The 19546-nt window shown below is 63.6% G+C and overlaps 10 protein-coding genes across 10 annotated transcripts; 5 read left to right on the top strand and 5 right to left on the bottom strand.

Moving 5' to 3' along the window:
- Window positions 1–215: 215 nt before the first annotated feature.
- On the top strand, window positions 216–4298 carry OSTLU_93102 (predicted protein; the record flags this gene model as incomplete). The annotated part of the gene is made up of 1 exon (XM_001419238.1): window positions 216–4298. One exon carries the CDS (start codon window positions 216–218, stop codon window positions 4296–4298), a length of 4083 nt encoding a protein of 1360 aa, XP_001419275.1.
- A 407-nt stretch (window positions 4299–4705) lies between these two features.
- OSTLU_24893 (predicted protein) lies at window positions 4706–6134 on the bottom strand (the record flags this gene model as incomplete). The annotated part of the gene is made up of 2 exons (XM_001419025.1): window positions 4706–4783; window positions 4926–6134. The coding sequence occupies 2 exons, from the start codon at window positions 6132–6134 to the stop codon at window positions 4706–4708; spliced, it is 1287 nt and encodes a 428-aa protein (XP_001419062.1).
- Window positions 6135–7471: 1337 nt separating this feature from the next.
- On the bottom strand, window positions 7472–9640 carry OSTLU_46295 (predicted protein). The gene has a single exon (XM_001419024.1). The coding sequence runs from the start codon at window positions 9518–9520 to the stop codon at window positions 7508–7510; it is 2013 nt and encodes a 670-aa protein (XP_001419061.1). The 5' UTR covers window positions 9521–9640; the 3' UTR covers window positions 7472–7507.
- Window positions 9641–10256: 616 nt separating this feature from the next.
- Window positions 10257–12198, top strand: OSTLU_50302 (predicted protein). The gene is made up of 3 exons (XM_001419237.1): window positions 10257–10267; window positions 10525–11403; window positions 11646–12198. Exons 1-3 carry the CDS (start codon window positions 10265–10267, stop codon window positions 12177–12179), a joined length of 1416 nt encoding a protein of 471 aa, XP_001419274.1. The 5' UTR covers window positions 10257–10264; the 3' UTR covers window positions 12180–12198.
- A 70-nt stretch (window positions 12199–12268) lies between these two features.
- On the bottom strand, window positions 12269–12805 carry OSTLU_12779 (predicted protein; the record flags this gene model as incomplete). Its single annotated transcript, XM_001419023.1, has 1 exon — window positions 12269–12805. The coding sequence occupies one exon, from the start codon at window positions 12803–12805 to the stop codon at window positions 12269–12271; it is 537 nt and encodes a 178-aa protein (XP_001419060.1).
- Window positions 12806–13188: 383 nt separating this feature from the next.
- OSTLU_1909 (predicted protein) lies at window positions 13189–14349 on the bottom strand (the record flags this gene model as incomplete). Its single annotated transcript, XM_001419022.1, has 1 exon — window positions 13189–14349. A coding segment is annotated over one exon (1161 nt), but the record flags the coding sequence as incomplete, so codon positions are not given.
- A 552-nt stretch (window positions 14350–14901) lies between these two features.
- Window positions 14902–15147, top strand: OSTLU_10668 (predicted protein; the record flags this gene model as incomplete). The annotated part of the gene is made up of 1 exon (XM_001419236.1): window positions 14902–15147. A coding segment is annotated over one exon (246 nt), but the record flags the coding sequence as incomplete, so codon positions are not given.
- Window positions 15148–15515: 368 nt separating this feature from the next.
- On the top strand, window positions 15516–17027 carry OSTLU_42872 (predicted protein; the record flags this gene model as incomplete). Its single annotated transcript, XM_001419235.1, has 1 exon — window positions 15516–17027. One exon carries the CDS (start codon window positions 15516–15518, stop codon window positions 17025–17027), a length of 1512 nt encoding a protein of 503 aa, XP_001419272.1.
- Window positions 17028–17079: 52 nt separating this feature from the next.
- Window positions 17080–17340, bottom strand: OSTLU_32913 (predicted protein; the record flags this gene model as incomplete). Its single annotated transcript, XM_001419021.1, has 1 exon — window positions 17080–17340. One exon carries the CDS (start codon window positions 17338–17340, stop codon window positions 17080–17082), a length of 261 nt encoding a protein of 86 aa, XP_001419058.1.
- A 378-nt stretch (window positions 17341–17718) lies between these two features.
- Window positions 17719–19533, top strand: OSTLU_42733 (predicted protein; the record flags this gene model as incomplete). Its single annotated transcript, XM_001419234.1, has 1 exon — window positions 17719–19533. One exon carries the CDS (start codon window positions 17719–17721, stop codon window positions 19531–19533), a length of 1815 nt encoding a protein of 604 aa, XP_001419271.1.
- Window positions 19534–19546: the final 13 nt, after the last annotated feature.

The following is a 19546-nucleotide window of genomic DNA, read 5'->3' as shown; positions in this document are numbered from 1 at the left end:
GTCCGCGTCGCACCGCGCGCGCCACGGCGTCGCGCACCGCGCGCGCGTCCATCGCGGTGGCGCGCGCGCGCGCGTCGCGATGGACGCGGTCGCGATGGGCGCGACTCGGAGTGTCGAGGGGAATGAACGACCGCGCGGCCGCGGGCGCGTCGTCGCCACTCGTCGACGCGCGAGCGCGCGCGCGCGCGAGCCCGGACGCGCGCGCGACGGCGACGATGCGCGCGCGCGTCGTCGGCGACGCGGCGACGCGGAACCGCCGCGCGACGCGCGCCGAAGCGGCGGAATCATCGCCGACGATGCGTCGGGCGAACCGTCGGCGACGGCGCGACGGCGCGACGACGGCGCTGACGCTGACGCTGACGCTCGCGCTGCTCGACGCGGCGACGGCGATGACGATGCGCGTTCGAGGGACGCTGGAGACGCTGACGCGGGCGTGCGCGACGAGCGAGAGCGCGAGCTTTGAGTTTACGCGGCGGGACGGCGGCGCGACGACGCGGTGCGTCTTCGCGCCGTACGACGTCGTGCGCGAGGCGGAGCGCGCGAGCGCGAACGCGACGGCGATGAAGGCGATATTCGTCGAACGCGACGCGAACGCGGAGATATTCGCGCAGAACATGGTTGGAATCGACGACGACGGGGTGGCGGCGGCGCTGGCGGCGAACGCGAGCGCGAGCGCGGATTACGAACGCGCGAAGGCGGTGAACGCGAGCGCGCACGCGGCGGTGGAGGCGGCGCTGGCGATCGCGGATAGTGGGACGGCGACGCAGGTGAGCGCGAGCGGGAGCGAGGCGACGTACGGGTGCTCGATACCGGCGGGCGCGGGGGGGGTGTACGCGGTGGTGGCGGCGGCGGATCCCGCGGGAGGCGTGACGGACGTCACCAAGCCCGACAGTTCGAAGACGATTCGAAGGACGAGTCTGCGCGATTATTCGCCGAAATCGGGGCCGTCGACGGGGGGGACGGTGGTGACGTTTAGCGGCGACGGTTTCAACGACGTCGCGGGGTCGACGATGAATTGCTCGATTAGCGACGGCAACTCCGTCGTCGTGCAGCGGGCGACGCATCTGCCGGACGGGACGGTGACGTGCGAGATGCCCGCGCAGTCCGGGGTCATCGACGTGAAGTTAGTGTACCCCGACTCGTGCTACGAAACGGCGCAGTTTCTGTACTATCAGAATCCAGAGGTGCTGTTGGTGATTCCGCGACACGCGCCGCGTTTCGGGCGGAACAACTTTAGCGCGTACGCGACGAATACGTATTACGCCTCGCAGTACGGACCGGGCGGGAGCGACGCGACGCACGCGGGTAAAGTGAACGTGACGTGCGCGCTCGGAATGGGGACGTCTTCGAATCAAACGGCATCGGCCATCGCCGTGGTTCCGGGAGTGGTGTCGGCGTCGGGGCAAGCCATCACGTGCATGGTTCCCGACATCACGATTCCTATGGGAACGCACGACGTTCGCGTATCCTATAACGGTCAGCAGTACATGCTACCGAATTTGGTGCTCACGGATCCGTCGAAGGTGTCGATCGTCGCCCGTGGTCCGGTGCTTCGGACGAAGCATTATTACTCCACCGCTCAAAACGGTAACGAAGACGCGCGCGTGATCGCGGTGCCCGTGGAGCTAGAAGGCGTCAATAGAAGATTAGTGAGCGTTGGGGTGAATGTGACGTACGGGGGCATATCTCAGATGCCCGGAACGAGCGGTGATCAAGCGTTGGTTCAAGTAACGCACGCGAGCGCGAGGGACAACGCCACGGACGCGCGCGGCGATTACGACTTTAGCGTCAGCCCGACGACGCTTCACTGGATGGCGGGAGAATCGGGAGAAAACTTCGTGTACGTTCGAATCAGGAACGATCGCGTGCACGAAAACGCATTGGAGGCGCTCACGCTGACGCTCGTCGACGCTATGAACGCCGATATCGAGACTGATTTCAAGAATAAATCAGCTGTGGTGACCATCGCCGACGACGACCCGGCGCCGTTGTTCGGCGTTCGAGCCCGCAATGTCGCATTTCCGCCGTTATATCGTTATTCACAGGAAACCGTGAAAATACCCATCGATATAATTGGCGGCGGTAATTTCGCCCTGCCCGCGGTCATCGATTACGAAATTGTGACGAGCGGCGCGGCTTCATCGGCGGTGGCGGGTGTGCACTACGCCGCCGCCACGGGACGGCTGACGTGGATGCCTGGTGATTACGGTAAGACGCAGCACGCTGAAGTCGTACTCGATTGGAGCAATATCCCTTCTGAGGCAAGCTTACGATTACACGTCAACCTCACCGCCGTCAGCGAGTCACGGGTGGCCGCTATCCCGTCGAGTTTTGTCGAATCTGAAGATGCGGCGTTGTTCATATTTGGCGTTCCGCCCGGATCTTGTCCGCCTGGTACGCGACGAACGGATCCAACTACGTACGTGGCGCCGCCACCCGTTCCTCAGGCACTCAGCCCTCCTCCGCCATCGCCACCACCGCCCTCAGTGAGCGTGGATTCGGCTATTTTGTCCTTGTCAGTCGTCGCCAACACCACCGTGGCGATGTCGAGCGTGTTTCCTTACGTTCCGGATGGCATCGCCATTCAGCCCGCGTTTGATCCGACAAGACACACGTACACTGCGACAGTCCCTCATGGCGTCACCGGTGTGCAAGTGTTCTATCAGTTTCGACAGTCGACGACGTCCATCACGACGACTCTGAGCGCTCGACGGCGATTGCTCGCGGCGAGCCTCGTGAATATGAAGTATTTCACGTTGAACCAAGGCGACAACGTGATTCGATTGATCACCACGTCACCGAACGGGCAATCCAGTGAGACATATCGATTGACTATAGAAAGGCTGGCGATGGTGGCGAATCCTCCCTCACCGCCGCCGCCACCACCCACGCCGCCTTCTCCTCCTCCGCCGCCACCTTGGACCCATCCGTCGCCACCACCACCCGAAGGTGCTTTACAGGCTCCACCAGCGCCACCGGCACCACCGGCACCGACACCACGGCCGACGGAACCGCGAGATAACGCCACGTGCACGTACTGCTCCGCGGGATCCTTCGCCTCCGACATGAACTCGCTACAGTGCCAGCTGTGTCCGCCTGGTTCTGCATCGCCGAGCGTGTTGACTAAGGCGTGCGTACAATGCCCACAAGGTATGTACATGGCCGAATCTGGTGCGACGCAGTGTTTGCAGTGCCCACGCGACGCGTTCGCCAATGTGACGGGCGCGCGCTTGTGCACGCCTTGCCCGCGTCAGGCGACGACGTCGACAGCCGGATCGACGATGTGCAACGTATCCACCGCGCCGGTGGATCGCGCGCATCCCGATGTCTTTTACGTCGATGTCGTTTTTGGTGTTTCATTCCATCAAGCCGGAGGTTCTTTGGCAAACATGGCGGCGAACATCGGCGTTGATGCAGATGCAAACTCTGCATTCGTTCGCGCGATGGAAATCGACGTCGCGACAAAGTTCAACGTCACCCGCGGTTCGATTCGTCTGGATGTCGCTCAACCCGGCGCGACCGCGTCGACGCCAGCGGGCCGAAGAAGGCTCTTGCAAAGTGGCTCGTCTGTTTCAGTGACGTGCTCGGCTTCTCAAAATTGCATTCGCGCCGTCGTAGTCACGGTGACGATGCAAGCCACGGAGATGTTGCGATTCGGCGTCGTGCGCGATTACGAAACTACAAAGGCGGCTATCGACGCGACGCGTGCGCAAGCGGCGGCCATATTGCTCACGCTTCGCAGCGATCCAGTGGCATTCTTTTCGACGACCACGGCGGGAATTGGTGGCGTGGTGCAGGGACAATTGTACGAAGATCCTAGCGGGTCGCTTATCGTCGAAAAAGAGCCGACGCCGCCGCGCGGAGTGCCAAACGTCTTCGGTGATGTCAACGTCGCTCTCATCGTCGTATCTTGCATCTGTGCCATGTTCGCTGCGTTTGTGGCGTACACGCTCCTCCGTCGCACGCGCGCGCGGCGTATGCTGACGAAGATTGAGAACGAAGTGATTGAGAGTGAGAAACGCAGAGTCGGTGTGCGTAAGGTGAAGGATTCTTCAAAAGTAACAGCCACCGTAAACAAGGCGACGTGGAAGAAAGTGTTAGCGCAAAAGGATGCACCAGACGATGCTGAAAAGGGTCAAGTGAAGAAGCAAATTCAGATGCGCGAACAGAGTCAAATTACGTTGGCGCACGTTTCGAGGTTTAAGCAAAGTCGTGAGTCGTCGGCGATTGAGAAGATGTGGCAAGCTCGAAACGAAAGAGCCGCGATTGGCGTCGGCATCCAACGGGTGAAAAGGTAAGGATTGTAACTTTTGTAACATTCACACTAGTCAAATCTAGGTTTTCGCTTGAGACGCCGCTCGTTTGGCATTCAACTTGGCGCGCGAATCGAAGTACGCCCTCGCCGTGTTGAGCATCTTGAACGCTTCCGTCGCTTGAGGGGAATTATCGTGCTTGTCTGGATGCACGAACACGGACAACTTTCTGAACGCATCTCTCGCCGCCGCATCGCCTTTACCATCGCTCGAGAGGTCACCTTCCCTCGCGGGTTTCACCGCGCATAATTCGGGATCTTTTGATCCGAGGCGCGCGCAAATTTTCGCCGGCGGCGCCCCGAACGACATTTGCCTGTTCAAATCTTTTCGCGCGGCCAAAAGAGAATCACACACCTTGGAAGTACGACCTTCGGCCTTCTTACACGCCGCCGTCAGGTGAGCGTCCACTTCGGCTTCAGTCTTTCCTTTGTTCGACGCGTCGAGGCGTTCGCGCAACGCCGCGAGGAAATCTGCACATACGCCGCACGCGGCGTTAGCTTCTTTGGACAGGCCTTTACCATCTTGACCGAAAAGAATGCAGCGGTGAACACCGCCCTTCTTGACGCCATCTTTCAAGGTCCCGTGCACGCCGCATCTCAACACGCGTTCAACGTTTTGGCGAGCGTTCTCTCGCCACGCCTCGGCCGCCGCCTCCGCCTTCATTTTGCGTTTCAGCTCCGCCTTCGCCGCCGCTTCCTGCTGTTTCGCCTTTAGAATCTTCGCCTTTTCTCTGGACTGTCGGATTTCTCGCCACTCGCGCAACTCTCTCTTCGCCCCCGCGAACCAAAAGTGACCGACGACGAGCGCGAACAACACGACGCCGACCGCGACGAGCGCGCCCCACAGGAGCGCCGCGCGCTTCTCGCTCGAGCGCCTCATTTGCTTTTTAATTCGCTCTTCCTCGTGATTGACGGCACACATCGATAAATACGCGACGCGCGACACCTGTCTCGCGTCGGCCAGCAATCGCGCGACGTCGTCGTGCCCGTACTTGGCCGCCAAGTCCGCCGCGGTGGCGCCCGGCAAGAACCCGCCTCGCGTCCTCGCGCGCAACCGCGCGCCCGCGTTCGCGAGAGGCACGACGACCTCCGGCTTACCCTCGATCGCCGCCGCGTGAAGCGGCGTGTGTCCCCGCGCGTCCACGCACTCGACGTCCGCGCCCGACGCGCACAGCGCGACCACGGATCGCGCGTCCCTCGCTCGGTGCAGCGCCGTCCGCTTCGACCCGTCTCTCGCGTCGCAATCGACGCCGCACCCCAACAACGCCTCCACCGCCCACCCATCCGCGCGATCGCACGCCAGGTGCACCGCGTTCGATCCATCGCCCCGTCGCATCGATCCATCCGCGCCCTCTCGCAGCAGCGTCGCGATCATCTCCCTCGACGTCGCCTCCAGCAGCGGCGTCGATCCCGCCGCGTCCCGCGCGTTCGCGTCCACCCTCGCCCCCAGCGCGCTCGGATGCCGCGCCCCGTAATTCCGCCGCGCGTCCAGTATCGCCCGCGCGCACGCCCCGTCGCCTCTCTTCGCCGCTTCGTGCAGCGCCGTCCGTCCTCGGCCGTCTCGCGCGTCCGCCGCCGCGCCGCTCGCGAGCAGCGCCTCGAGCGCCCCCGCGCGTCCGCGCGCCGCCGCCGCGTGCGTCGCGCGCCGTCCCTCGTCGTCGACGCAAGCGCGCAAGAGTTCAGGTCGCGCTTCGGCGTCGCGCAGCGTCCCGGCGACGTCGCCGCGCGCGACGCGTTCGCCGAACGCGCGCGCGTCGTCGTCCGCGCCGAGCGTCGCGCCGAGCGCCGAAGCGCGGCGCCGAAGCGCGCCGGCGTCGTCCATCGCGTCGCGGCGGTCGTCGCGCGCGTCGCCGCGCGCGGCGCGACGCCGAAGCGCGCGCGCGTCGCGCTGCGCGGCGCGATGGAGGACGGGACGTAACGGTCGCGCCGGGACGTCACAATGGCGCGACGCGTCGGCGTCGTCGCGCTGTGCGTCGCGCTGTGCGTCGCGCGCGCGGTCGCGGCGGGCGACGTCACCGCGGTGGACGCGTTCGCCGAGCGCGTGCTGCAGCAGGAGACGCGCGACGCCGTCGTCGTCGCGTTCACGATGGCGCGGTGTCCGCACTGCGCGGCGCTGAAGCCGCACTGGGAAGCGCTGCGCGACGAGTTCGCGGTGCGAAAGCGAACGGTGGACGTCCTGGAGATCGACTGCGGCGAGGCGCGGGAGGTGTGCGCGTGGCAGCGCGCGACGCGGTTTCCGACGATCAAGTATTACGTCCCGGGCGACGGCGACGAGCTGGGACGCGAGTACGGGACGAGCCGCGCGGCGACGTACGACGCGCTGGCGACGTTCGTGGAGCATTATTTGGAGAGGGCGCGCGATTGATCGAGGGCGAACGCGCGGTCGGCGAACGCGCGAGGCGACGATTCGCGACGTCGGGCGACGAGCGCGAGCGACGATAGGGCAATGCAACGCGGCTACGATTTCTTTTCGACTTTCGCGGCCGACGCGCCGTCGGCGGCGGCGTCGACGTCGCGCATTAAACTGACGAGCGCGCTTCTCCCGCCCCCGCGCGTCGTCGGGAGCGAACAATCCACCGCGAACGCCGTCCACATCGACGTCCCGAGCGCGGCGTGCGCCAAACTCGGCGGCGCGAACCGCGTCCATCCCAATCCCGATTCCCGCTCCGCGCGTCGGTTCAGCATCGTCAGCGTGACGTCGCACGCCGCTTTCGCGCCCTCGATCGTCCAAACCACCCGCGCGACGTCGCTTCGTCCGCCTCGCGACACCGTCGATTTCCACCACGCGCCGTCGTCGGCGTAGTCGTCGCCGAGCGCCTCGCGAAGCCGCGCGTCGTCGTCGATCGTCGAGCGCTCGCGCGCGAGCGATTTCGCGACGCCGAGTAACACGTAATCGTCCAGCGCGGCGTCGCAGGCGTAGAGCGTGCAGCCGGCGACGAACGCGCGCAGGGCGATGGTGACGGGACCGGCGCGGGGCGACGACGTCGACGGCGCGCCGGCGCTCGCTCGAGTCGAGAGCGCGCGCGCGGCGACGCGAACGCACGCGTCGGGTCGCATGGGGCGCGAAATCGCTCGGTCGAGCGCGGACGACGTCGCGGGCTTCGACGCGAGGCGCGAAGTGGCGACGAGCGACGACGCGCGAAGGCGAAGGCGGCGACGTGGCTACGACGTTTCCGATGGACTAAAATGCTAGGGTTACTCGTGTTCGTACACGTGCACGGCGTGGTCGTCGCCGGCGGAGGCGAAGACGGCGGAGGAGCCGGGACGCCACGCGACGGCGCGCACGGCGGCGCCGTGACGATCGTTCGCGGACGCGCGAGACGACAACGTCCAAGACGCGGCGTCGGCGGATGCGACGTGGACTTCGATCCCACCGTCGTCGAAGCCGATTGCGATCGCGAGTGGAGCGTCGGGGTCGGACGCGAACGCCATCGCCGTCGGCGCGGCGGTGAATTTGGGAAGCTCGCACGCGGGCTCGCACGCGTCGTCGACGACGCGCCAAATCTTCACCTTTTTGTCCCGCCCCGCTGTGGCGAATAAAGCGCCGCACGGCGCCCAAGACGCGGCGTATATCTCGCGATCGTGCGCCTTGAAGCGCGTCAGCAAGCGCCACCCGTCGTCACCGAATTCTCCTCGAGGCGCGTCGCGCGACGACGGCGCAAACAGGCAGACGTGCCTGTCGCGGCTCGCAGCGAGAAGGTAATCTCGCGCGGCGTTTCTCGGCGTAAACTCTAACGCGGTCACCGTGAGTGTCGCGCCGCTGAGAGTTCCGAGTGGCTTCCAGTTCTGTCCGCGCGACCAGACCCAAATAGCCGCCGAAGCCGCCGTGAGCGCGTTCGACGCCGAAGCGATCAAATCGCCACTCGGATGCGCGGCGACGGCGCGAATTTCGTTGCCATGTCCGTACAATTTTCGCGTTTCGGGCCAAAGCGTCGCCTGTGCGAGGACTTCTTCGAGTGGCGGGTGCGTGAGCGCCTGCGGTGTGATGGCTTCGACGCCGCGCGCGTTGTATTCCTCGATTAAACCTTCCTGCTGCGCCGCCTGCGCGCGAAGACCCGCGACGTCGCTCGGCAAGTCCTCCGCGTCCGCGCCTCGAAGCGCCTTGTTCGACAACCCGAGCGCGGGAAGTTCGGCGCCGAGCGACTCGAGAGAAAGGTTCTTCGCCTTGGTCAGCGCGGCCGCGGCGACGGGGTCCGTGTTTCCTAAACTATTGATCACGGTTCCTAAGAACGTGCCGGGGGCTTCGAAAACTCGCAACACCTTTTCATCCGCCCCGCTGACGTACGTCGTCGTCCCCGCGTCGTCGTGCATCGTAGCAAAACACACGATGTCGTGGCCGTGCACTTGCGGTCGAGCGATTTGGCGCCAACCTTTCGGACCGTCGCCGTGCCACGGCGCGTGCACGCGGACGGTTTGATCTCCGCCGCCGGACATGAGCCATCGACCGGCGGTGTCCCAGCGCAAGCACGTCACGCGCATCGTGTGTCCAGACGTTCCCGGAATCGCACGCCACGACCCATCGTCGTCGCGCAGCCACTGGTGTAGGGCGCCGCCGTGACTGTTGGCCATTATCGCGTCGCCGTCGGGCGAAAACGACGCGCCGTAGTACCCCAAGCACACCGCCGCCGCCTCGCCCAAGGACGTCGAGCTCATCCAAAGCTCGCTGCCAGCCTCTTCGCTCGTCCACGGCGCGCCCGCCGGAGACCAAAGCACGAGCGAGCGATCCATGCTCGCCGTCATCAAAACCATCTTCGACGCGTCCGGGTGCCACGCCACGGACGTGACCCAATCCTCGTGTCCGATGAGCAAGCTCTCGAGCGACGTCTTCACGCGCCGGCCGACGAGCACCGCGCTCGGTGGCTCCGGCGGCGCGGCGAGACGCGCGAACGGCGCGGCGTCCTTCGACGCCCGCGCGCCGTCCGCGGGCACGGTTTGCACGCGCCACACCCTCGCGGTGCGGTCCTGACTCGCCGTCGCTAAGAAGACGGCGTCGTCGCGCCTCGTCGGCGCGAAGGCGACGCCGCGCACCCAATCCGCGTGCCCGTCCAAAACCCCGCACGCCTCGAACGTCACCGCGCCCTCGTTCGTGAAATCGCACGCGTACACCCGCGTCCGTCCGTCGACGCACCCGACGGCGAGCACGCGTCGCTCCTCGACGCCCGGCGCGCGCGTCACCGCCGCGCACAGCGGCGCGCTCGCGCTCGCCATCGTCAACCTCCCAATTTCTCTCAATTCTTCGCCGCTCTCGTTCCTCTCCGGCGTCGCCCACGCGATGACGTCCCCGTCGTCCGCGCACGTGACGAAGGTCCCGCGCGTCGCCGCCGCGACGTCCCGCACCGGTCCTCGCGCGTGCCTCCCGACCGCCCCCTCGCCCCCGTCCTCGCCCGGCGCGCGCGCCCGCACGCGCCCGAGCGCGTCGCCGACGACGATTCGTCCGTCGTCGAGCGTTTCGACGCACGTCGCGCGCGCGCCCGCGCCTCGCGTCGTCGTCGTCGCGCCTCCGTCGTCCATCGCGCGCGCGTGCGCGCCGTCGCCGCCGCAGTGCACCGTCGCGCGTCCGCAGCGCGCGAACGTCGCGCATCGCGTCCCGCGGTTCGCGCCCGCGCTCGCGTAGTCGCGTCGCAGCGGCATCGCGCGCGCGCGGAACGAACGCGCGCGGCGGCGAGTGCGGGTCGCGACACCTCGGCGCGCGACCGATCGTTCGACGAGTCCCGACCGCGCGACCGCGCGACGGGAATGACGACGACGCGAGCGCGGCGTCGGCGCGTCGCCGACGCGGCGCGTCGCCGACGCGTAAAAGTGACGCTCTCGATCCGTCGCGTGTACCCCGTGCGTCGTCTTCGAGTCATCACTCATCGTGTGTGCGCAAACAGTGCGACGCGCGTCGCGGCGCGCCGCCGGGCCGATTCCGCCGCATTGCGCGGCGCGCGACGACGGCGCGGAACGGCGATCATGGTGCGACGCGACGCGACGCGAGACGCGAGACGCGATGCGCGACGCGGCGGTGGGAGACGCGGCGCGCGAGACGGCGCGCGAGACGGCGACGCGCGAGACGGCGGTGAAACGCGCGCGAGGACGATCGCGGCGTAAACCTCCGCGGAACGAAGACGCGACGGGAGCGCGCGATGCGAGCGCGCGCGACGCGCGCGGGACGATCGGAGACGCGCGGAGACTGACGGAGACGCGCGACGCGCGATCGGTGACGCGAACAGGCGCAGTTCGTGCTGTTCGAGTCCTCGTCGGGGTACGGGTTGTTCGAGACGCTGGATTTGGACGTCGTGGGACAGGCGCTGGAGAAGGTGCAGGAGACGACGCAGAGCGCGGATAAGTTCGGGAAGGTTGTGAAATTGCACGGGTTTAAACCGTTTACGTCGGCGGCGAACGCGCTGGAGCAGATTAATTGCGTGTCCGAGGGCGTGGCCTCGGAGGATTTGCAAAACTTTTTAGAGCAAAACTTGCCAAAGTTGAAGGATTCTAAAAAGGCCAAGTTTCAGCTCGGCGTCGCGGACTCCAAGCTCGGGAACTCGATCGTGGAGACGACGAAGATTCCGTGCGTGTGCAACGATCACGTCGGTGAGATTATTCGGGGCATTCGCGCGTATTTCACAAAGTTTGTCAAGGGTTTCAAGGGTGGCGACTACGAAAAGGCGCAACTCGGCTTGGCGCACTCGTACTCTCGCGCCAAGGTCAAGTTCAACGTGAACCGATCGGATAACATGATCATCCAGGCCATCGCGCTGATCGACACGCTCGATAAGGACATCAACACCTTCATCATGCGCGTGCGCGAATGGTACGGTTGGCACTTTCCCGAGCTCGTCAAAGTCGTCAACGACAACTACATGTACGCGAGACTGGCGCTCGTGATCAAGGACAAGGCGACGCTCACCGATGAGGCGATGCCGGCGTTGAAGGAAATCACCGGGGACGAGGACAAGGCTAAAGAAGTGATCGAGGCAGCCAAAGCGTCGATGGGTCAAGACATCTCACCGGTGGACATGATCAACATTGAGTCCTTCGCCAAGCGCGTCATTTCCCTCGCCGAGTACCGAACCAGTCTTCACAACTACTTGAACAACAAGATGAGTGTGGTAAGTATTTCGAAGCGCGCGACGAACGCTCGTACCGATCAATCGCCAATGATTCTCTCGCAGTTCGTGGGGTTGATGATTATGATACACCAATCACAGACCTGATCTGAATTACCTTGTTGAAACAATTCATGCACCACTCTGACTCGCGTCTGTGGGGAACAACGTCGACGCGGAAATTTTTCATCAAAACAACCCGAACGAAGACACTGACCATTTTTATCGTTTTATCGTACTGGCAGGTGGCCCCGAACCTGGGCGCGTTGATCGGTGACATTATCGCCGCGCGTTTGATTTCGCACGCCGGTTCGCTCACGAACTTAGCCAAGTACCCGGCGTCGACGGTGCAAATTCTCGGCGCCGAAAAAGCGCTCTTCCGCGCGCTGAAGACCAAGGGGAACACGCCCAAGTACGGTTTGATTTTCCACAGCACGTTCATCGGCAAGGCGAACGCGCGAAACAAGGGGAGAATTTCTCGATACTTAGCCAACAAGTGTAGCATCGCAAGCAGAATTGACTGCTTTAGCGACTTCCAAACCACCTTGTTCGGCGAAAAGTTGAAGGATCAAGTCGAAGAGCGATTGGCATTTTACGACAAGGGCACGGCACCGCGTAAGAATATCGCCATGATGCAAGAGGTGATCGCCGAGATCGGCCCGCAGGCGGGCGGCGGCGGCAAGCGAAAGGCGACCGACTCTGCGACGGCGACTCCGAAGAAGTCCAAGAAGGAAAAGAAGGACAAGAAAGAAAAGTCCGCCAAGAAGGCGAAGGCCTAGAAGGCGAATAATCGATCCGATATCGATCGAATTAACGAATTTTGTGTGTAACATTACCTCCGACATCCATCTTCTATCCGTCCGACCACCTAACTCGCGTCCGCGTCGACTGGCTCGTCTAACAGCGCCTTTATCGCGTCCTCGAACTCCATGGGCCGCGTGTGCGGAGAAAAATACCCGCGCACGCGTCCTTTTCTATCCACTAAAAACTTCCCGAAATTCCACTGCACGCGCCTCACGCGCTGCGCGCGCTTCAGCCAACGAAACACGTGCGACGCCGCCTTGCCGTTCACCTTGCATTTCTCAAAAACGGTGCCCTTGAAGCCACGCTTTTGCGCGAACGCGCAGATCGACTTCGAGCTCCCGCTCTCCTGGAACAAGAACTGATTGCACGGGAACGCCAGGATGACTAGATCGTCGCCGAATCGGTCCTGCAGAGATGCGAAATCCGCATAGTTTTTCGTCGTGAGCCCGCAAGCACTCGCCACGTTGACGACTAGGGTGACCTTATTGCGCGTCGATTTGAAGTCGAAGTCCTCGCCGGTGGCCGTGCGCGCGCTCGGGAGTTGATCTAAGCTTTGCACGTCGTCCACGTCGGGCGTCGGGGCGGAGTGGGAGGCTCCCATGGCGGCGCCTCGGAATGAAGTCGAGACAAAAAGGAATGCTTTTTTTTTTGTACAAGACTGATTTAGTAAGTTAGTTACCACGTAGTCGCCGCCGTGAGCGTCGCTCACATGGCGATCTCGTGTCCGCTGGCCAATAGAGCTTCCGCCTCCTTCGCGATGGCGTCGGCTTCTTTGGCGTCGAGCGACATTGCTTGGACGACGTCGGCCAAATCAAAGTCGTCGTCCGCGGCGTCCATGGCGCTTGGCGACGCGCCCGGTTTGGCGCTGTCCGAGCGCGCCAGAGCGTGGACGCCGCCGGCGAATCGCTGTGCTTCTTCGCGATAAGCGCCCAGTGCGTGCTTGGGAAGGGACTTGGAAGTTTGGAAACGCGTCTCGGGACCGCCCTGCTCGAGCGAATTGAACTTATGCGCCATGTCCGAAACGCCGCTCGGATAGTCAAACCCACTCTTCTTTTCGTTGCCCTCGTACTCGCGCTTGGCCTGCGGATGATAGTGTAGAATCTCCTTGTACAGAAGCTCGCGAACTTCTTCGCGAGACAGCTTCCGAGAGTCCCAATCAAATTCATCCTTCGGCAACGGTCGTCGCGCCGGCTCTCGCGAGACGTCCGCTAAACCGTCAAAGTACGGATCTGCCAGCGCCTGCGCGGCGGTGGGGCGATCGTCCGGATCAAATGCTAATAATTTACTAAGCAAGTTCAGCGCCTTGGGGTCGACGCCAGGGAATTTCTCCGATAGCGGCACCGCGGGTTTGATACGCATGTTTTGTAAAAACCGTCTCGCCTTTTCATTGCGAACCTTGGCGATTTGCAGCGGCGTCGGCGTCCCGAGTAGATCTGTGATGATTTCTAACTGCTTCACAACGTTTTTACCCGGAAACAGCGGCTTCCCTCGCAAGAGTTCGGCGAAAATGCACCCGACGCCCCAAATATCGATCGCCGGCGTGTACTTGGTGAAGAAACTCCCGCACAACTCTGGCGCGCGGTACCATCTCGTCGCGACGTAGTCGGTCCAGAATATCATCTGCGGTCCAGCTTTAGCGGTCATCGCCCGCGCCAAGCCAAAATCACAAATCTTGAGCTTACAGTCGCTGTTGGCCAAAATATTCTTCGGCTTCAAGTCTCTGTGAAAGACGTTGGCGCTGTGCATGTACTTCAACCCGCGCAACAGTTGATACAAGAAGAACTGATAGTGTTCGTCCGTCAAGTCATCGTTCGCCTTGATGACTTGATGCAAATCCGTCTCCATGAGCTCGAACACGATGAAGACATCGTTAAAATCCCTCGGGTTCGGCGGCAACATGATGTTCAACACCTCCACAATGTCGGGGTGCTTCAGGTGTCGCAACAGCGTCACCTCTCGCAGGATCCGCGTCGCGTCGCTCGCGTGATCGAACGCGTTCTTGACCTTCTTTATCGCGACCCTGTTCCCCGTCTGTCGATCGATCGCCGCGCACACGACGCCGTAGCTCCCCTTTCCGATGACTTCCTCGAGCTCGTACCGCGCCGACTCGTTCGACGATTCGCGCAGATTGGCGAAGAATTCCGTCGCGTTCGTCGGTTTCGTCGACGACGACGCCGCGCGCGCGTCGTCGGCGGCGTCGTCGCGCGCGCGCGCGTCGCTCATCGCGTCGTCGCGTCGTCGCGCGCGCGCGATCGCGCGATCGAATGGCGTCGGGCCGACGCGCGCGCGGCACTTCACCGCGCGAGAGGAAGCGACGACGCGCGGGCGACGACGGGGCGAGCGATGATGCTTCGGTGCGCGCGCGCGCGCGTCGGCGGCGACGCGGGCGCGGTCGCGCGCGCGACGCGACGACGACGAGGGACGACGCGGATGGTGACGACGCGCGCGACGACGACGACGACGACGACGACGACGACGCGGGCGCGACGAAACCGCACGGACGACGACGCGGCGGTGACAGAGACGATGACGACGACGCGGGCGCGAGGGAGCGAACGGACGACGCGGCGCGCGACGGACGCGCTGGCGCTGAGCGCGGCGGCGCTCGCGGCGACGAACGCGGGCGCGGCGTCGGCGGCGCAGCTGGTGAGCGAACTCGCGCTCGATCCGGAGGGCGCGAAGACGGCGAGCGCGGTGCTGGGACCGTTGTTCGCGCTGAGCACGATTTTGTTCATCGTGCGCATCGTCATGACGTGGTATCCGAGCGTGCCGTACACGAAGTTGCCGTGGGTCTTGGCGTACGCGCCGACGGAGCCTTTGCTCAAGCCCACGCGCGCGCTCGTGCCGCCGGTGGGGGGGGTGGACGTCTCGCCGATCATCTGGGTCGGGATGATTAGTTTTATGAATGAGATTTTGTTGGGGAAACAAGGATTGTTGGTGTTGTTGGCGAATAAGCAGCTCGGCGGATAGCGCGGCCGAGCCGAGGCGAACGCGACGTCGGGTCGCGCGCGCGCCCGCGCGTTCGCGAGTCATCGCGCGCCGCGGACGAGCGCGCGAACTTTATCTTTGATGTATTAATTCATTCACGCTCGGTCTTTCGACGCGACGAAATCAACTCTTCGACTCGTTCGCGACGCGTCGACCGAGCGCTCGTCGCCGCGCCGACTGACACTCGCCGACGCATGTCGTTCGGCGCGCGCGTTCGCTCGAGAGCGTTCCGTGATTGCGCGCGCATCGCGTCCGCGTCCCGGGCGTCGCCTTCGTCGTTCGCGCGCGCGACGCGCGGTGAATTTGCGCGCGCGGTGCGTGCAATGTCGACCGCCGGTGAAGACGACGACGCGCGTCGAAGCGCGCTCGCCGCGGCGCTGAAACTGCGAAACGCAAATTTGCTTCGTTTCGCGGGCGCGAGCGCGACGGACGCGTCGCGAGGCGCGTCGCGCGCGAGCGAAACGTTCGAGGTGAAGAACCCGGCTACAAACGCGACGCTCGCGACGGTGCTCTCCACGCCGCGCGCCGCGATTTCCGACGTCTTGAGGCGAAGCGAAGACGCACAGAAAGTGTGGGCGACGGAATTCAGCGCGCACGCGCGAGGAAAGGTGATCAGACGATGGTTTGAGCTCGTCGAGGCGAACGCCGAGGACTTGGCGAGAATCATGACGGCGGAACAAGGCAAACCTTTGATAGAGTCCCGGGGAGAGGTGGCGTACGCGGCATCGTTTTTAGAGTGGTTCGCGGAAGAGGGGAAGCGCGTGTACGGTGATGTCGTGCCTTCGTCGTCGACGGGGACGAGAATCATGGTTGTGAAGCAACCAGTCGGCGTGACGGCGGCGATTACACCGTGGAATTTTCCTTTGGCGATGATCACGAGGAAAGCTGGTGCGGCGCTCGCGGCGGGGTGTTCGATGGTCGTCAAGCCGAGTGAAGAAACGCCGCTGAGCGCGTTTGCGCTCGGGGTGCTCGCGGAGCAAGCTGGGTGCCCGGATGGTGTTTTACAATTCATCGTGGGCGATCCGAGCGCGATAGGCGCGGCGCTGTGCGAGTCTCCCGTCGTTCGAAAAATTACCTTCACCGGAAGCACGCGCGTGGGAAAGTTATTGATGAAGCAGAGTGCGGACACCGTGAAGCGCGTAAGCATGGAGTTGGGTGGTAACGCGCCGTTTGTGGTGTGCGCCGACGCCGACGTGGACGCCGCCGTTCAGGGCGCGATGGCGAGCAAGTTTCGTAACGCGGGTCAAACGTGCGTATGCGCGCAACGTTTCATCGTGCACGCGTCCGTGGAGGCTGAATTCGTGCAAAAGCTCGCGGACGCTGCGAGCGCGCTCGTTATGGGCGATGGCTTGGAAAATGAAGACGCCACGCAAGGCCCGTTGATCAACGCCGCGCACGCCGAAAAAGTCGATTCGCACGTTCGCGACGCGATGAGCAAAGGCGCGGTGTGTCACACCGGTGGCAAGCGCGCGCACGGTAGCTTTTATGAACCGACCGTGTTGTCCAAGTGCACGGAAGACATGCTGGTGATGCGCGAAGAAACGTTCGGACCTGTCGCCGCGGTGACGACGTTCGTCGACGACGCCGAAGCCATTCGCATCGCCAACGCCACCACCGCCGGTTTAGCGTCGTACGTGTACACCTCTGACGTCAAGCGTACGTTTTACTTTAGCGAAAAGCTTGACTTTGGTATCGTGGGCGTGAACACGGGCGCCATATCCACCGCCCAAGCTCCGTTCGGCGGGACGAAGGAGAGCGGGATCGGTCGCGAGGGCGGCAAGGACGGCGTTCACGAGTACGTCGAGCAGAAATACGTCTGCGTCGGCGGCCTTTAGCGAGATAGACCTAGCTTTAAATAAATCAAACATAGCGATTCGCGCAATTTCGCTACGCCGGCGCGTCCTCGTCCGTCGTCGCCGGCGCGTCCTCGTCCGTCGTCGCCGGCGCCGGCGCCGGCGCGCGTTCCTCCCTCTTCGCCGACTCCACGATCTTCACCGGTCCCGGCGTGCACCTATCCACCCTAAAATTCCTACTTCCCTTCCTCAACAACCGTTCGCACGCCTCTCGCGACTCCACGCGCACGCGCACGTCCTCGCACAGTCCGAGCGCCTCGCACCGCTTCAGCACCCACAACCGCCGGTTATTCATGCTGTAGTACCTTCGCACCGTCCTCGACCTCGTCGTCGCGCGCTTCCCTCCGCGCCGTCGCCCGCCCGAGCCGTCGTCATCGCTCGCGTCGCTCGCGTCGTCGCTCGCCCGCTCGACGTCGTGCGTCACCACGGCGATCGTCGGCAGGTCGTCGACCGCGAGCGCGCCGTCGCGAATCTCTCCGAGCGTCTCCTCCAGCGTCCGTCCGCACCCGCTGAAGCGATCGCGCACGCGGGCGAACGTGTACCATATCTCGCTCGGTCGCAATCGCGTCGCGGGCGCGCTCGAGGCGGCGGGCGCGCGCTTCGCGCCCATGGCGGGCGCGGTCTGTCGGTCGCGATTCGAAACCGCACTCGACGGCGCGACGCGCGACGAGACATGGCGCGCGCGGACGCGACGCGAGACGGCGACGCGTCGGATGCGAAGCGACGCGCGCTGCGCGACGCGTGCACGTCGAACGCGATGCGCGCGATGGACGAAAACGCGCACGAGAGCGCGCTGCGATGGATTTCTCTGGCGCTGGCGCGACACGAGATGGACGACGGAGGCGCGATGCGCGCGGCGGGAGGCACGAGCGATGGATGGCGACGAGACGCGATCGATTTCGTCGTCAAGGGGGACGCGCTGATGGGGAGAGGAGACGTCAGGGGGGGGGCGGCGGCGTATAGAAGCGCGCGAGCGCTCGCGAGACGAGTCGAACGCGCGAGAGAGACGACGAACGCGTGTGGAAAGTTCGAATGCGTGGACGCGGATGAGGTGTCGATGAAATTAGCGCGCGCGTTGGTGCGAATCGGAGGCGCGGAGTCGCTGAAGGCGGCGATGGCGTGCTTGGAGGAGACGCCGGCGGCGAAGCGAACGCTGGAGAATAGACTGCTGGCGGCGAAAATCGCGCGGAGCGAAGGGCACGATCGAGCGGCGGTGATGGCGTACAAAGAGGTGCTCGTGAAGTGGCCGTTCGCGATCGAGGCCGTGGTCGCGCTGGCGGAGCTCGGGGTGAAGGCGGTGGATACGCGACACGCGATTCGCAAGGCGGCGGCGGACGCAGAGGCGGAGGGCGAAGATTTTGCAGTTCTGGAGGCGTACACCACGGCGTACGGCGCGTTAGAGGCGGAAGATTACGTGACCGCACAAAACGCTGTGGCGCAAATGACGCGCGCGTTTCCATATGATCCCTACGTGGCGGGCGTAAAAGCGCGCACGGACGCCGCCGATGGCAGAGACGTCGACGCAGCGATTCGCGAATACGCCGCTATACGCGCGATGGATCCACACTTCGTCGAAGGAATGGACGAATACGGATTGATTTTGTACGACTTTGGTGAGAAGCGCGCGTTGGAGGCGTTGAGCTCTGAGATGTTACGATTGACGCCTCACGCCGCGGAGTCGTGGACGTGCGTGGCGCTATACTTTGACACCAAGCTCAGCGGTCGCGAGCATCACAGCGGTCGCGATGACGCCCTCGTCGCGGCGGAAAAGGCTGTACAAATAAATCCGCGCTCGCATGTCGCACATTTAGTGTTGGGATCTCTTTATCTCAAAGGTAACCGCTACAAGGCTGCCGTCCGCGCGTTTAATCAGTGCAACGCCATCAAGGTTTCGATGAAGGCTTACCACGGATTGGTCAAGTCGTATCTTGCGTTGGGATCGATGGCGAACGCTATGATGTGTGCCAGACAGGCGCACAAGCGAAGTCCGCAAAACGCGGTCGCGTGGAGCTTGCTCGGGGACGTCCACGCGAAGAACAAGGACCAGTACGACAAGGCGATCAAGGCGTACGAGCAGGCGCTCGCGTACAATCCGCGCCTCGTGCGCGCCGTGAAAGCGCTCGCGGCGTTGAACATCAGAATAGGCAAAGTACACGTCGCTCGGGCGATTTTGCAGCGACAGCTCGACGACTATCAACCTTCGGATGAGGATGAACTCATTCAGCTGTATTGCCGCCTAGCGCAGGCATTGATGTTATCACGGCAAACGGCGGAGAGCGTCAAGTATTACACGCGCGCTTTGGCGATTCGACCGGATTGTGTCATCGCTCAAAAGGCGTTGGAAAAGTTCGAGCAGACTAGGAACCCAGAATTTGCGGCGACAATGTCGGACGATGAAGATGAAGGCGATGAGGCGATGGATGAAGACTTGCGAGACGACATGTCTCGTGGAAGCGGCGGGGACTGGATGGAACGCGAGGCGGCATGAAGAAGATTCATTC

This window comes from Ostreococcus lucimarinus, chromosome 8 (genome assembly GCF_000092065.1).
Source record: "Ostreococcus lucimarinus CCE9901 chromosome 8, complete sequence".
NCBI lineage: Eukaryota > Viridiplantae > Chlorophyta > Mamiellophyceae > Mamiellales > Bathycoccaceae > Ostreococcus > Ostreococcus sp. 'lucimarinus'.
Note: the sequence above shows the minus strand (reverse complement) of the source record. Positions and strands in the feature narration are given on the sequence as shown.